General features: G+C 45.3%; 2 protein-coding genes across 5 annotated transcripts in view; one reads left to right on the forward strand and one right to left on the reverse strand.

The window, feature by feature from the left end:
• SULT6B1 (sulfotransferase family 6B member 1) overlaps positions 1-17,402 on the reverse strand; it is a 49,555-nt gene that overhangs the window by 27,736 nt on the left and 4,417 nt on the right. The window lies entirely within an intron of this gene.
• The window catches only part of CEBPZOS (CEBPZ opposite strand), a 7,267-nt gene continuing 2,611 nt past the window's right edge, over positions 12,747-17,402 (forward strand). For 2 of the 4 annotated variants that reach the window (XM_017534906.2, XM_017534907.2), the window contains exons 1-2: positions 12,747-12,832; positions 16,434-16,549. In XM_017534906.2, the coding sequence (XP_017390395.1) occupies positions 16,435-16,549 (115 nt within the window). In that variant the 5' untranslated portion in view covers positions 12,747-12,832; position 16,434. The other 2 variants (XM_037740759.1, XM_017534908.2) reach the window with 2 other exon arrangements.

Genomic DNA, 17,402 nt, shown 5'->3' on the forward strand with positions numbered 1-17,402 from the left:
AAAAAAAAAAAAAAAAAAAAAAAAAAAAAAAAAAAAAAAAAAAAAAAAAAAAAAAAAAAAGTTAAAATAAAGTCCAATTGCCTTATCAATTGAGGTGGGAATAAGGAACAATAGAAAAATGTCTCAAATTAATTAGTCACTGCAGGGATTGATCATTCTTCCTCTTTTCGTGATCTTCCAGTTACTTCAGATTTTCTAATTCCGGGAGGCCATCCAGAGGTGTACGTGCAGGTCACAGGGGTTGCTATGGTGTCCATGGTGCTGTCAGTCAGCCTAAAAGACCTTATGCTCCTGTCTTTTAATATTAGTAATACAAAGGAAAAAGAAATGAAGAGTGGAGGGCAGTGGAATATTAGGAAGGCCGGCACAGAGGGGTGGTGGGGTGATGTTTCTAGGGCTTCTTTGAGCAGGATTGGGGACAGCACGGAAACCTAAAAATGGGAAAGAATTTAGATTGCTGGGAGATCTCAGGGCAAGGGGTGGTATTGTGGGGTCATTAGAAGGAGAATTTGTTCTATTGACTGATTTGTTATCACTTGTACACGATTTTGTAGGAATTGAGAGATTAATCAGTAAACACGGGGTCCAAATAGGAGAAGGACAAAGATAGGTATCAGAGGACTAATGATTGGAAGAAGCCATAACTCCCAGTTAGAGAGTCAGCCAGTCCAGCCAGGTCCAGAATACCCATTTGCCTGATTAGTGAGCTTTTGGGCTCTGTCTTTTAATTTATTGATGACATCATGTACAAGGCTGGACTGGTTTACATAAAACGACATTCTTCATTTAGGAACAGACAAAGACCTCCTTTTTCAGCAGTCAGTAAATCAAGACCTCTGAGGTTTTGGAGGACAACTGCAGCTAGGAAATTTACTTGAGCTTGAAGAAAGGATAGTGATTGAGTTAATTCTACAATGCTAGCAGAGAAATCATTAGAGAGGCTACCGAAGGTGATGATCGAAGTGGTAAGGCCTGCTATGCCTGTGCTGAGCACAGTGGTAATTCCTAACCCTACAAGTAAGGGGATCGATGAAGTGACCCGCTTGTGTCATGTGGGGATCTCAAGGGGAACAGGGAGGCTTTCGTCCCTGTTGGAAAACTGAATTTTGGGATTAAGGAAAACTAGGGTATGAGTGCCTGTCCAGTTGGTAGGAAGGTGGACGGAAGAAGAAGAACCACAGAGGAAAAAAAGTCCTTGGCTTAGACAGAGCTGGAAGTGTAAACTGAAAAGGTGAGAAAGTGTTCTGAGGGGCTGGGGCTTTGGACCCAAATGCGAAGGGAACCAGCAAGGGCTGTGGCTGTTAAAGGTTGTAGCCGGGTTTGGTAGGGTAACTGTGTGGAGGGACAGGTCTTGTTTTCATGGTATATGAGAAAGCGTGTGGTATCTATAAGTACCCACTCACTTTCATTAACAAGATTGGGTCTGAGAAGACAGGAAGAGGGGTCTGGAGGAAAGTCGGGGGAGCACGGGGAGGGCAGCCCAGGGTAAATGAGAGGCAGGGCAAATGCCGACCTAGGCAAGACCTGCTATTGACATTTTTAAGGCTGCTAGTAATAAGGGAGGGCTTTTCTGTAATGTGTAGTTCGTGTGCTCCTATTTTTTGGTTAACGTGGGTAGCAGGGCTCTTGAGGTGGAGTGTAAAGGAACACTAAGAGGGCAGGAGATTTCCTAGGGGGATTCCAGTGTGTGATTGTTGGGAAATGCATAAGAAAGTGGAGAACGGAGCGGAGGGAAGGGGTGTTAAGTTGACATGGGGGAAAGATTACATAGGTAGCTGCATAGAAGAACAGCAGTCTGTTGTGATGAAGTATCTGGGATGTCTCTGTTGACCCTGTCTAGGAGGTAGAGGAGTTCTGGGGTGTACAGATGGGGGGTGTTGAAGGAGGTCTGGAGATGTAGAGAAATGGGAGAGTTTGTCCAGTCGGTCAGTAGGGTGGAATTGGCTGTGTAGTGGGATGAGGAGAGGGAAATGCATAACCAGCAATCTCTGGCTAAGGAAAGGCTTCAGTTGGCTAGGAGAGAGTGGGTTAGGTTTATGGTACGTTGGAGGTAATCAGGGAGAGGTAGAGGGTAGCAGGAGAACCGGAGCGAGATTGAGAGTGAGTATGAAAGAAAAGAAGAGGACTTCATCGGGGTAGAAGAACTGGAGACTTCCTTGCCACAGAAGATCATCCAACCACTACAGAAGAGAGTTGAGGGTGCCAGCCTGGGATAAAACCACAAAATATCAGCTGTAATTGCCTAAAGGAAAAGTGTAAACTGGCGGTATAAACAAAAACAGGGAATTCAAGCTTCTTTGGGAATTTGAGTGAGCTTTAGAGAGGTTCTGACTTCCAAGAGGAGGTAGAGGAGGCAGATTGGCTGTCTGATGGGCACAGCTTCACCCTGGGCTGTGAACCCACTGGGGAGGGTCTTGCAGGTGGATAGCAGTTGGGGTGCCATAGACAACCAGAAAGGGTCCTGTCCACCGAGGTTGTAGAGACCAGGGGGCCAGGCTTTTTATCAGAACTGACTGTCTGGCCAGGGTGTCTTCATATGGCTGGATATCTGGAGTAGGTAAGAGAAGGTTACTACTCCTGGCGAATTTCATGTCAGGTCTGCTGGAGGATTGGAAGGTAGTCACCGAGCGGGCTGGTGTCTAGGGTAAGGTTGGCCCCAAGAAGGAAGGTGCGGGCATATAGGAGTTCAAAGGGGCTGTACCCTGCGGTTCTTGAGGAGTGGCCCGAATTCTGAGAAGAGCAAGGAGTAGAAGAATGGTCCAGTCTTTCTTAAGTTGGAGGCTGAGTTTGGTGAGATGTGTTTCTAAAAGGCCGTTAGTTCTTTCTACTTTTCCTGAGGACTGAGGATGGTAGGGGCGTGGAGATTCCACTGGATGTCCCGGGCCTGGGAGACCACTTGGGCGATCTGATTAGTGAAGGCCCGTCCGTTGTCTGACTGTATGGAAGCAGGGAGACCAAAGTGGGGAATTATGTCTGACAGAAGGGAAGAAACGACTGCGGTGAACTTTTCAGACCCTGTGGGAAAGGCCTCCCCCTATCCTGTGAAAATGTCAACGCAGACCAGGAAGTATTTGAACTTTCTGACTCAGGGTATATGAGTAAAGTCTATCTGCTGGTTTTGTATAGGGGTGAATCCTCGAGCCTGATGTGTAGGAAAAGGAGGGGACTTGAGGAAGCCTTGAGGAGTAGTGGAGTGGCAGATGGAACGCTGAGAAGTGACTGCCTTGAGGATGGATTTCCACGATGGAAAGGAAATGAGGGGTTCTAAAAGACGGGCTAGTGGCTTGTACTCTACATGAAAGCGGTCATGAAAGGACGAGAGAATAGAATGAGCTTGTGAGGCAGGAAGGAGGAATTTTCCATGATCTAAGAACCACTTGCCTTGAGGAGGAAGTGACTGATAGATCAAGGTTTCAGTGGGAGAGTAGGTAGGAGTGACAGATGAGAAGGAGAAATACTGGCCGTGAGGGGCAGGTATTGGAGCGTTAGCTGCTTCTTTAGTTGTTTTAACCGTATAAGTGTTTCCTTGAGTAATGGGATCTGATGGTTTTTGGTGTCCCTTGCAGTAAAATGACTCTGGCGTTGGCTAGAAGTAAAGTGGCTTTAAGAAGCGTTTTTATCAGGGGGGCACTGATAATGGAGGATGCTTGTGTAGTGAGAAATCCTCTTTCTGCCCATATAACAGCATGGTGATGAAGGATGTGAAGGTGTGTTTAGAATCGGTATAGACATTGACATGCAATCCTTTCGCAAGTGTGAGAGCACGGATTAAAGCAATAAGCTCAGCTTGTTGAGAAGTGGTAGAAGGGGGAAGTGTAGCAGCTTCAATAATAGATGTGAGAGACATTATTGCTTAACCTGCTTTTGTTGGTGATGATCTGTTGGGCTTTGAGGAGCTGCTTTCAGTAAACCAAGTGTGGTCTGGGTCGGAATAGGTAAGAGAAATATGAGGAAATGGGGAGGATGCCATGTAAATTAGGGAGATACAGTCATGGGGTTCAGGGTTTGTGTCAGGTATTAAGTGAGAGGCCCGGCTGAAGTATGGACCAGGGGCAATGGTAACGTGGGGGTTTTGATGAATAATGAGTAGAGTTGGAGGAGGCGGGGGGCAGAAGTATGTGTGCCAAGTATGAGGAGGAAATTAGATTTTGAAAGTTATGGGAACTGTAGAGGGTAAGTGGAGCATAGCCTGTAATTTTAAGGGATTCCAAGGGTAAAACAGCAGCAGCTGCCGCAGCACGCATACACACTGGCCAGCCCCGGACTGTAAGATCAAGTTGTTTAGATAGAAAGGCTGTGGGTCGTGGTCCTGGTTCTTGTGTAAGAACTCCGACTGCGCAGCCTTTCACTTCTGCTGTGTGTAAGGAGAAGGGTTAGGTGGAATTGGGAAGTGCCAGTGTGGGAGCTGTTTCCAGGGTGTTTTTCAGAGAATGAAAGAATGAAGGAAGGATTTAGGGTCTATGGTGTCAGCTAAGTGCCCCTTTGAAAGCTTATAGAGTGGTTTTGCCAGTAAGGCAAAGCCTGGTATCCAGAGGCAGAGGTATTCTACCACACCTAGGAAGGAGAGAAGCTGCTGTTTAGTAGAAGGAGGTGGGGTCTGGGAGATCAACCGGACACAGTCAGCAGGGAGAGCGCCTGTGTTCTGTTGGAGGAATATGCCAAGATAGGTGACAAATGGGGAAGAAATTTGGGCTTTGGAGGGGGATACATGATACCCCTTCAAGTATAGTTGCTGAAGAAGCAGGAGGGTATCTTGCTGGGAAGATTCAAAAGAAGGACTGCAAATAAGAAGGTTGTCCACGTATTGAATAAGGTGAGAAGCAGACGGACAGAAGGAAAGTAGATCATGAGAAAGGGCTTGACTAAAGTAGTGACGGCTATCTCTGAAGCCTTGGGGCAGAACGGCCCAGGTGAGTTGCTAAGACTGATGGATGCTGGGATCAGTCCAGGTGAAGGCGAAAAGCGGCTGAGAGGAGGTGTGCTAAGGGATGGTGAAAAAGCCATCTTTGAGATCAAGAATGGAATAATGGTTGCGGAAGCGGGTATTGAGGATAGGAGGCTATAAGGGCTGGGTACAACAGGATGGACGGGAAGTACAATCTGATTGATGAGGTGAAGGTCTTGGATTAGCCTATAGGATTTGTCTGGTTTCTGGACAGGTAGAATAGGGGAGTTGTAAGGAGAATTTGTAGGCTTTTAAAGGCCATTTTGTAATAGGTGGGTGATAACAGGCTTTAGTCCCTTTAAAGCCCATTGTGGGATGGGGTGCTGGCATTGAGCAGGGTAAGGTGATTAGGTTTTAATGGGATGGTAAGGGGTGCGTGATCGGTTGCTAAGGAAGGAGTAGAGGTGTCCCATACACGTGGATCGAGGTAGGGAGATGTGAGAAGAGGTTGTGAGGGAGGCCTTGAATTGGGAAAAGGGCAGCTGTGGGATGTGGCCATAGTCCAGGAATGGTCAGAGAGGCAGATAATTTAGTTAAAATGTCTCAGCCTAATAGGGGAACTGGACAGGTAGGAATAACTAAGAAGGAGTGTGTACAAAAATGCTGTCCTGCAGCTGGGTGTGGTGGCTCACACCTGTAATCCAAGCACTTTGGAGGCCAAGGTGGGTGGATCACCTGAGGTCGGGAGTTCAAGACCAGTCTGACCAACATGGTGAAACCCCGTCTTAAAAAAAAAAAAAAGAATGCTGTCCAAGTTGGCACCAGAGTTGGGGAGTTTTAAGGGGTCTAGAGGCTTAGCTGTCAATACCCACAACAGTTACGGGGGCAAGGGAAACAGGCCCTTGAAAAGAAGGCAACATAGAGTGAGTAGCCCCCATATCAATAAAGATGGGGACAGACTTACCTTCCACTGTATGAGTTACCAGAAGCTCAGCATCTGTGATGGTCCAGGGGGCTTCAGAGGCAATCGGGCATTGTCAGTCTTCTTCCACTAAGCCAAGGAGATAAGGGAATGAGTCAGCCTGAGGGCTACAAGGCTGGGCTCCTGGAGCCTTAAAGACAGTGGTTTGAGCAAAACAGTCTGACTTTCAGTGGGGTCCTGCACAGATGGGGCGTGGCTTAGGAGGAATCCCCGGCTGCAGGCATTCCTTGGCTCAGTGGCCAGGTTCTCGGCATTTAAAGCAAGGGTTTGGGGGAGGAGGTCCTGAAGAGAAGCCTGGACTTTGTAGGTTTGGTAGTCTGAAACTTCTGCAAGCTGAGAGTGGCTGGGGTCTGTCTTGCAGGCGTCCCTGACTGAGTCCTGGGCTGTGACGTGGGTAAGTGATCAAGGCAGGTGTTCCCGAGGTTGACCAGACACCAAGGGAGGACTGTCTTCCTGAGTCCATGACCAACATCAGAGTTTTTAAGCAAGAGGGAGAGACTTGTCTCCTGTCTCTACACGGATAAAGAGTGTCTCCTTTGTCTCTACTAGAAGGAAAAGGATTTAAAGGAAAAGAGAGAGAGGGAGAGGGAGAGACTTGTCTCCTCTTCTCTGAAGGAAGAGAGAGAGAGAGGGAGAGATGTGTCTCCCCTTTTCTGAAGAGAAAGAGAGAGAGAGAGAGACAGACTTGTCTCCTTTTCTCTGAAGGAAAAGAGAGAGAGAGAGGAAGAGACATGTTTCATCTTCTCTGAAAAAAAAAAAGGAGAGAGGGAGAGACTTGTCTCCTCTTTTCTGAAGGAAAAGAGAGAGAGAGGGAGAGAATTGTTTCCTCTGAAGGAAAAGAGAGACAAAGAGAGGGAGACTGCTTACCCAATCTGAAGGTGGCAAGAGAGCTGTTTGGTACACTGAGCATGAACTGCTGGTCTGGTCTGATGTGTTGAGGTCTCAGATGGGTCTCTTCTCAGATGAGGAATGGGGACAGGGGGCTAGTCTCCCTAAAGGAGTACCTCTGTTCCAGGTTTCAGCACCAAATTTTAAAACGTGCATTCTGAATGAAGAGGCCCCCCCAAACAGGCTTTGTGTGAGCAATAAGGCTGTTTATTCACCCAGGTGCACGTGGGCTGATTCAGAAAAGAGAGTCAGCAGAGGGCAGTGGGATAGGAGTTGGTTTTGTAGGTTTGGGGTAAGCAGTGGAAAGTTACAGAAGTTACGGTTTAGGGGGGTGTTTTGCAAACTAGGAGCGGGTCATAGGGTCTGGAGTCATGAGGTTGACCAAGGTCAGTTACAAAGTCTAATTGCCTTATCAATTGAGGAGGGAATAAGGAACAATAGAAGAATGTCTCAAGTTAATTAGGTGCTGCAGGGATTGATAATTCTTCCTCTTTTTGTCATCTTCCAGTTACTTCAGATTTTCTAATTCCAGGAGGCCATCCAGAGGTGTATGTGCAGATCATGGGGGTCACTATGGTGTCCATGGTGCCATCAGTCAGCCTAAGGCCTGGCTCTTGCCCCAGTGGCAGCTGCATGAGAGGCTTATTTAAAGTTTCTTTTCGACTGGGTGCAGTGGCTCACACCTGTAATACCAGCACTTTGGGAGGCTGAGGCAGGTGGGTTGCTTGAGCTCAGGAATTCGAGACCAGCCTGGCCAACATAGTAAAACCCTGTCTCTACTAAAATAAATAAATAAATAAATAAATAAATAAATAAATAAATAAAAATTTAGTTGAGTGTGGTGGTGCATGCCTGTAGTCTGTAGTCTCAACTACTTGGGAGGCTGAGGCATGAGAATTGCATGAACACAGGAGGCGGGAGTTGTAGTGAGCTGAGATTGTGCCACTACACTCCAGCCTGGGTGACAGAGTGAGACTCTGTCTCAAAATAATAATAATAATAATAAAATAAAGTTTCTTTCCTTGGTGTTAAAGACACCATGCCCTCTTAACTTCTTTTCCTTTGTTTTTCTAGTCTATAGACATATACCCCACCAAAAAAGAGAAGAAGAAGAAAAAGAAAAAAAGAGAAAATGTTCAAAGAAATGTCTAGGCTGTAAGGTGAAGATGGAAGAATGGACAGCAAAGCTAGTACATATTTGTTAAAGTGGAGGTCCCTATGGCCACTACGGAAGACTGGGATTTTAACCTGCTTCCGTGCTTTGGGCAGGTTGCAGCAAAGAAACCAGTACGTCTTTCTAGTAATTTGCATCCCTCTGCCAGAATTAGTAAATCAGGCTAGGATCAGGAAGGCACTGCCACTAAAGGACCCTTGGTAAAAGTTTCTACTGGAGTCTACACTTTTCCTGCACAAAAACTTGTGGCCAAAATGTGTATTATCTCAAAATGTGTTTGTGAAATCTATAGTGGGGTTCAGAACGCATAAGAAATATTTATGGAGATGTCAAACTTTGTGCAATACTGTTATTAGTTTACATATATTTCCCAATGATAACATTTCTATACAATTATTTCAGTCTTTCTTATCATTTCTGTTTTTTTGTGTGTGTGAAGGCAATTTTATAACTATATTTGATGCAGTTGAAGATTCAGTGGTTAGTTCTCATCCACTTGACTCTCTCTCTCTCTCTCTCTCTCTATATATATATATATATATATATATATATATAATTTCTTTAGACAAAGTCTTTCTCTGTCACCCAGGGTGGAGTGCAGTGGTGTGATCTTGCTAATTTTTTGTATTTTTAGTAGAGATGGGGTTTCACCATGTCAGCCAAGCTGGTCTTGAACTCCTGACCTCAAGTGATCTGACCATCTTGGCTTCCCAAAGTGCTGGGGTTACAGGCATGAGCCACCATGCCTGGCCGACCGTCTGTAGATTTTTGAAAGTGGTAACAGGTACATAGGTAATCAAAGTACACAGCTTATTTGGTGAGTCTTCAAACTCATTATGTCCTCTGGACAACCGCACATGAATACAGTATGGGTCATTCCTTATTCCTTTGGCAAGGATAACTTTGTTAAACCTGGTATCAATACACACATCTGAAGTTCCCATCTCCTTCATGGCAAAATTTCCAGATCTCTTTGAGTTCCCGGGGGGCATGCTTCTTGAAGCCCACTCCATGGATGTTCTTGTGAATGTTGGTGTATTCTCGGGTCACCACCTCATTGATGGCAGAATAGTCCAATTTCTTCTTGGCACCGTTCTTTGCAGGAGCCATTCTGCCAGGCCCAATTTGGTAAGGCTTGTTATCGTTTCTTTAAGCTTTTTTCCCCTCTTTTCTTTTTTCAGTCTGAACCATTCCAAATGACCTTTTTTCCCTCTATTCTTCCTTCCTTCCTTTCTTTTGCTCTCTCTTTCTCTCTCTCTCTCTCTCTCTCTCTCTTTTGAGATGGAGTCTCACTCTGTCACCCAGGCTGGAGTGCAGTGGCAGGATCTTGGCTCACTGTAACCTCTGCCTCCTAGGTTCAAGTGATTCTCCTGCCTCAGCCTCCTGAGTAGCTGGGATTACAGGTGTGCTCCATCTCATCCAGCTAATTTTTGTAGTTTTGGTAGAGATGGGTTTTCTCCTTGTTGGCCAGGCTGGCCTCAAACTCCTGACCTCAGGTGATCTGCCCACCTTGGCCTCCCAAAGTGCTAGGATTACAGGTGTGAGCTGTTAAGCACATCAATTATGTAAAGATACCCCCCAAACGGGCTTTCTGTGAGCAACATGACTGTTTATTCACCCAGGTGTGGGGTGAGAATTTGAATTGGTCCCTCCTATTATAGTATTGAAATTAAGTCTACTTAATTTATCAAGTCATGTTCATGCCCTGATTTTATATACTTGTATCTATCAATAAACATTGTGATACTTGAAAAAAAAAAAGGGGGGTCTTGAGAAACCTAATGTCTAAAGGGGAAGCTTTGCAAGGCTGAGCAGGAACAATGGTCGAACTTTGCAGGGGGAGAGCAATCAGTTGAGGCAGGAACTAGTTGTTTCACTTCTCTTTGTGGCCATCTGGCTACTTCTGACTTTCTGGCTCAGCAAAAACCCTCAGGAGGTATATATGCAAGTCACCAATGCTGTAATAGCCAGGCTTGGACTTGGAGGCCTGACATGAGCCACCTTGCCCGGCCCCAATGACCTTTTCATCTTGCTTTGCCATCCCCGTACTTTTAACACTGATAGTCTGGTATTTCACACGAATGCGGTGGATGGAGCCTTGCTATGCAGTTTGAAAGTTTGTGTTCTCCCTAAACTTAGGTTGAAATTTCCCAGGTGATAGTATTAGGAGGCAGGGCCTTTGGGAAGTGATTAGGTTGTGGGGGCTCTGCCCTCATGAATGGGATTAGTGACTATTTATTTATTTGTTTATTTATCTTTTTTGAGATGGAATCTCACTCTGTCACCCAGGGTACAACTTCTGCCTCCTGAGTTCAAGTGATTCTCCTGCCTCAGCCTCCAGCATAGCTAGGACTACAGGCATGTGCCACCATGCCCAGCTCATTTTTGTATTTTTGGTAGAGATGGTGTTTCACCATGTTGGCCAGGCTGGTCTCGAACTCCTGACCTCAGGTGATCCAACCACCTTGGCCTCCCAAAGTGCTGGGATTACAGGTGTGAGCCACCGTGGCTAGCCAAGGATTAGTGTCCTTTTAAAAGAGGCCCCAGAGAGACCCCTGCCCCTTGTACCATGTGAAGACACAGTGAGAAGGCACTATCTTAAAAACCAGAAAATTGGTCTTTACCAGTTGTTGAACCTGCTGGCACCCTGATTTGGGACTTCCTAGTCTTTAGAATCATGAGAAATAAATTTCTGTTGATTATTAGCCATCAGTTTATGGCATTTGGTTATAGCAGCCCAAGTGGACAAAGACAGGCCTGGAAGCTCAATGCATAGTGTCTTAAATGGTATTTAACAAAATGTTTCATGGAAGTCATGGTGGGTGCTTTTAATAAGAAAATATTTATTGTGGATGAATTTTTACAGACTGTGGATGTACTACTCCTTCCCCCTTCTCACTACTATACTTGGCTATTCATTTTTTTAAAAAAGAGGAAGGGCAGGCATGGTGGCTCACGGCTGTATTTCTAACACTTGGGAGGCCAAGGAGGGAGTATCACTTGAGCCCAGGAATTGGAGACTAGCCTGGGCAACATAGGAGTTGGAAAAAAAAAAAAAAAATTTATATATATATATATAAATATATAAATAAATATATATATATATATATAATTAGCCAGGTGTGGTGGTGCATGCCTGTTGCCCCAGCTACTTGGGAGGCTGGGGGCTGGGGAGTATTACTTGAGCCTGGGAGGTCAAGGCTTCAGTGAGCTATGATTGTGCCATCGCACTCCAGCCTGGGTGACAGAGCAAGACCCTAAAGAAGAAGAAGAAACAAGAGAAGGATGAGGAGGATGATTAGGAAAAGAAGAAGGAGAAAAAAGATTGTGGATGTGTCAGTTGGAGAAGAAAAGGGAACTTCAGTGGTATAGGGGTAGAGCTCTGAAAGTTTTAAGAATAATAGTTTATGACAGTGAAAACGATAACAGACGAAATAAAAAGCAACGTAATGCAGAAAGGGAGCTCATGAAAAAAGTTTGAGAGAAAGTAAAATATAAAATATTAAATAGAACTGACATTCAAGCCAGAGAGGGTTTCTATAGAGCAGATAGAAGAGATCAAGAGAATGTACAAAGCCCAAACTTTAAGAGGATACCAGAGAAGTCGATATAGTGGAAGAGATCAGAGTTCTGGATCTGTGTAGAAATAAGTGATCTTGATTAACAATGACATGCTTTAAATTAAAGTAGTTTACACATTCACAGTTTTCACAATTTATAATGCTTTAGTTATGCAAATAAACCTCATGGACTGGACTATGGGAAGGCGGGTGTTAGGAAAATTGGGGCAATCACAGAGCACCTCGCAGAGGCACTTCCTTTACTTGGCATTGACAGAGTTAGCTCCAGCTATCGCCCCTTCTCTAAAACCTTTACCGATTCTTCCGATTAGAAGCAAGGCCCTTATCAAAGTGTACTTTTCATCAGTTATTTATGATAACTATCCCTAACTAGACTAGAACTTCGGTGAAGGTAGATCTGTGTCTATTTCGGGTGTTCCAGGCTTTGTCTTGCACATGGTACATCAATATATTTTTATATTCCTTTTCTCTTCTGTTTCCTTGTCCCCTTCGGGTCTTTCTCTTCCTCTTTCTCATCTTACTAAGTGGGCAGTATACGCAGTGTTTCTCAAGTGTTACTTTGCAAACGAATTCTTTAGGCATCTGGCTAAAATGCAGTTTTGGATTCAGTAGCTCTGCATTTCTAACAAATTTTCAGGTGATCCTTATGTTGCTGGTCCTCTGACACTATCACACTTTAGGTTTCAGGGTATTAGGAAAAGGACCCAGAACAGGCTCCATGAAGTCAGTGTCCTGGGTTTAAATATGAATTCTGCTTTTTTTTTTTTTTGAGACTGAGTCTCAGCGTTGCCCAGGCTGGAGTGCAATGGTGCAGTGTCGTCTCACTGCAACCTCCGCCTCCCGGGTTCAAGCGATTCTCTCCCCTCAGCCTCCCGAGTAGCTGGGATTACAGGCGCCTGCTACCACGCCCACCTAATTTTTGTATTTTTAGTAGAGACGGGGTGGGGGGGGGGTGGGGGTTCACCATGTTGGCCAGGCTGCTCTCGAACCCCTGACCTTGTGATCCTCCCGCTTTGGCCTCCCAAAGTGCTGGGATTACAGGCGTAAGCCACCGCGTCCGGTCCTGAATTGGTTTTTACCAGCTGTGTGATTGTGGGCAGGGAAAGCCTCTTGCTTTCTCTGCAAAATGAGATACACTCAGCACCTGTTGCATGTGTAATTGCGAATATTCCGTAAAATAATGTACGTAGCGGGCAGTCAGGCTCGGGTCAGGTCGCAGCACGATGAATGGTAATTACGAGTGTGGGGGCGGGGCCGACAACGGAAGGGGCGGGGCGTCGTCAGCCCTTTCGCATTCGCAGTCTCCCCTGCAGGCAGCTGAGGTGAGACAGCGCCGCGTGGCTTCTCGTCAGGGGTTGGATTTGGAGGTCTCCAGTGCGCCGAGAGTGGGGCGGGTTTCTGCGTGGGTCCTCATCCCAGTTCTGGGGCATGTAGAGGACAGTCAGGTGTCACTACCTCCGTTCACTGGAGGCGAGCGTTTCCGGGTCGCTGGGCGACCTTGACCCGGCGGCCTGGCCGTGCTGCGTGGGTACCCGCGCGTGTCGCCTGCAGGCCCGGCCCGAGCGTTCCGCGGGCTCTGGGAGCGCCGAGGGCAGCCGGGGGCAGTAGGGAACCGGGGGAAGCGGGAGCTGGGTGGGAACCGCGGCAAAAGCCGGGGGCGGGGGAGCGAAGACGGCCAGCCTGAGGCACCAGGCCTCTGCGGAGAAGCCGTGCTCTGCACAGCTGGACGGGGAGAGACGTTGCTGCTCGCAGCCGCGTCGCCTGCGGGCGCTGAGCTGGGAGGCCGCCCCGCACAGCGAAGCAGCCCCGATTCCCGGGGCTTCCGACCCAGCATTGCTCATTTGTCTTGAGCTTGCGTTCCGGAGTCAGCTTCTCAGCCCCGCGTGAAGTTAACTGCGTGACAGCCCTGCGCCGAAGCTGTCAGAGGCGGCTTGGTGTTAAACTTCACCGGAGCGATGCCTGTCCCCGTGCGGGGAAGGCAGGCGCTCCTCTGCCAAGCCTCCCTTGCCGCAGCTGGTAAAACTCACTTTGTTGTGGGGGGACCGGTGTGTCTCTGGTGGTCTGTAGCAAAGGGGCTTGAAGTTTTGTCATCAGCCCCCTGAAGGCGAGGGCCTCGGAGTGCAAAACGTGTATATATATATTTTTTAAAAGGGTAAATACTTTGTTGTACGATGTTATTTGGAGGCAGCTGTGCTCACCACTATACACCAGAGCAGCCGTACAGTATTATTTGGACTTTATTTATTTATTTTCCTTTTAACCCTGGCCTACAGATGGACTTTATTTTTTTGAACCCTTAGCATCGCCCTCTCTTGAAACAAAATTTTACTTCGATTTCTTGAATAATGGAACTGGCTGTAGCCAGCCTCTGTTCATCCATTGAACGTTAAAAAGTAACCCCAAGAGCCCGGGTGCGGTGGCTTACGCCTGTAATCCCAGCGCTTTGGGAGGCTGAGGCGGGAGGATCACTTGAGGTCAGGAGTTCCGGACCAGCCTGACCAACATGGTGAAACCTCTTCCCTACTAAAAATGCAAAAAATTAGCCAGACCTGGTGGCACACGCCTATAATCTCAGCTACTCGGGAGGCTGAGTCAGGAGAATCGCTTGAACCTGGGAGACGGAAGTTGCAGAGAGCCGAGATTGCACCGCTGCACTCCAGCCAGGGAGACAGAGCAAGACCTAGTCTTTAATTAAAAAAAAAAAAAAAATAGGCCAGGCTTGGTGGCTCATGACTGTAATCCTAGCACTTTGGGAGGCCAAGGCAGGCGGATTGCCTGAGTTCAGGAGTTCGGGACCAGCCTGGGCAACACGGTGCTAAAATACAAAAAATATGCTGGGCATGGTGGTGGGTGCCTGTAGTTTTAGGTACTGGGGATGCTGAGGCAGGAGAATTACTTGAACCCGGGAGGCAGAGGTTACAGTGAGCTGAGATTGGGCCACTGCACTCCAGCCTGGGCAACAGAGCGATACTCTGTCTCTGAAATAAATAAATAAATAAATAAATAAACAAATCAATAAATAAATAAGGACTGGGTGTGGTGGCGCACCTGTAGTCTCAGCTATCAGGAGGTAGAGGTAGAGAATTGCTTGGAACCTGGGAGGTGGAGATTGCAGTGAGCCAAGATCACACCACTGCACTCCAGCCTGGGAGACAGAGCAAGACCCCATCTCAAAAAATAAAAAAAAATAAAAAAATAAAAATAACCCCAAGAGAGCCATCTGTACTGAGCATGACTTGATTTATTTTCTGTCAGTCAGGTACAGCACTGTAGTGAATGGAGCAAAAACAACCCTACCTTCCCACCACTCAACTGCCTTTTGGTTATATATGAATTCCCTTGTAACTCTGTTTGCTTCATTTCTTTTAAATAATAATAATAAAGTTTTAATCTTTTGGTTTCCAGGGTGATCACATTATCAAAATGAAGGAATTCGGGGTAGTGGTGGGGAGGGCCACATGGTAATGATATTAGCAGGATAATCCTACAAAAGGAAGGTTATTTGATTACTCCCACCCTCAGGCATTGAAAAGGGGTCAGAAGTGAATGGAGTAACTGACAGCAGGGAGCTGGGGCTGAGGACAAAAGAGCACACAGAGGACAACAGAAAAGTCTGAGATGAAAAATGTGTGGTTCTCGTCTGGACTTTGAGGTTATAAGGAGGCAGACTAAAAACCTGGGTTTACATTAATTTATTCAGTGAGTGTCATATATTCTATCTTCTTAACTTGTTTAATTTGAAAAAAAAAATAATGACACAAACCCTTTTTTTGATTAACTTTTAAAGGAAGAGAATCAAGATCGAATGAGTCTGTAGTTTTGCCACTTACTGGTTCATCACCCAATCAGTTTCCACCCCCCGCCCCCATTTGTATAAAAATTACTGAGAATGTCTACTAAAGGGCAGATTACTGGGGTGCCAATCCTAGATCTGCTGAATCAGAATCTGGAGATTGGGAAGTGGAGAACTGCAGGCTGAGGCTCAGGAAAGTGCATTTTAAACAAGCTTCTTAGTGCATTGAAAGTTTTAAGACCTGTTATAGGCTGGGCATGGCGGCTCACAACTGTAATCCCAGCACTTTGGGAGGCTGAGGTGGGCGGATTGCTTGAGCTCAGGGGTTCGAGACCAATCTAGGCAATGTGGTGAGACCCTGTGCCTACTAAAAATACAAAAAAATAGCCAGGCTTGTGGTGCGTGCCAGTGGTTTCAGCTACTCAGGAGGCTGAGGTGGGAGGATTGTTTGAGCCGAGGGGGCGGAGTTTGCAGTGAGCTGAGATCCTGCCATTGGACTCCAAATGCTTGAACTATGGCACATAGTTTCGTATATATTGTATTAATAGTTTAGTATATGCTGTATTATTAGTATATGTTGTTATACTATACTTAGTATATATACTATGTATATAGTATACTTATATATGCTATATAATATACATATTAGTATATATGTATATAGTAGTATATGTTATATTAATAAAAGAACTCCAGCCATAGAAAGTGTAGAACCATTTCAGAAAAATCTTACTTTTGCAGGGCACTTTACAAAGAGCTATTTACATGTTGTATTCATTTAGATGATTTCTTAATTCCCAGTGCAGCTAAAAAATTGATTTAACCTCTCTTCCCCATTCTGTTTTCCTACACAATTAATCCATAAATTATTCTTTTTACAATGCTTTCTTGAATTTTATCTCTTTCCTGTACTTTATCCAATTTTGTCCTGTTCATCATGCCCCTCAGGCATGGAGTTTGAAAACTAGGTATGCTGGATGTCTAAACCAAAAAAGTATACCATAATATTGGGGTCTTATTCCCATACAGATAAGCCATTCAAACTGTGGGAATGAATTTGAGTTATTAGGGAAATGGTAATAGTTTACATATGCTCATTTAAGCTTACACGTATTTTTTGTTAAATTTAGGATGGCCCGTACTATGGAACCACTAGCAAAGAAGATCTTTAAAGGAGTTTTGGTAGCTGAACTTTTAGGCATTTTTGGAGCATATTTTTTGTTTAACAAGATGCACGGAAGCCAAGGTAATTCAGAAGTTAATGCTTTTTAAAGCAGTATAATTTGCCAATACATTTTGTGTATTAAATAGAAATGACATTTTTGGAGAAATTGCTTCTTCAGATTTAAGCCATATTAGACATTTTTATGGGCAGAACATGATTCAAATTATTCATTATTGTAGCCTAGATGATTCTCCCTTCTCCCTTAAAAATGTTGTTTGTAGACTAAGGAAAAAATTTCTTATCTCCATGAGTTTTACTACTGGGGAGGGTAGAGCAAGTGTCCTTGGTCTGGCTTAGTTTGGGAGCACAGATGGAGGAAACGTAGTCTGTCCATTACATTTCATTGTTTAGTAGACTAAGAAAGTAAGTGGCATTGCTGTTTTCTCGGAGGAACCAGTTTTCTCAGGCTTTAGTTTTCTTCCTGGGCATTAACAGTGGGTACTAAAAGACTTTCACATGCTATGGCTGAAAGTTCTTTAACATTTTTTTGGGGGAAAATTTTATATTAGAGCCCTCAACTTTTTAAATTAGGAAGTGATTTTTCTCTAAAACAGGGCACAGTCCTAGGGTGATAGCCATCTTTGAAACTTGTCACATAGTATTCCTCAGCATACTTTGTTGGAATGCTCTACCAAGATGCTACTGGATACTCACAAAATCTCTCTTCTTTTAAACTTGAAGGAAGGGTATAAAGAAAACATCCCAAAAGTATTTAAAAGCAAATTAAAATCTGGGATCAATTTTAAGAACTGGTTATCGCTGGATGTGGTGGCTCTCGCACTTTAATTCCAGCACTTTGGGAGGCCAAGGTGGGAGGATCGCTTGAGCCTAGTCTGGGTAACATAGCAAGAACCTGTATCTTTTTTTTTTTTTT

The sequence above is a fragment of the Cebus imitator genome, unplaced genomic scaffold (assembly GCF_001604975.1).
Source record: "Cebus imitator isolate Cc_AM_T3 unplaced genomic scaffold, Cebus_imitator-1.0 Scaffold88, whole genome shotgun sequence".
Classification (NCBI taxonomy): Eukaryota; Metazoa; Chordata; class Mammalia; order Primates; family Cebidae; genus Cebus; species Cebus imitator.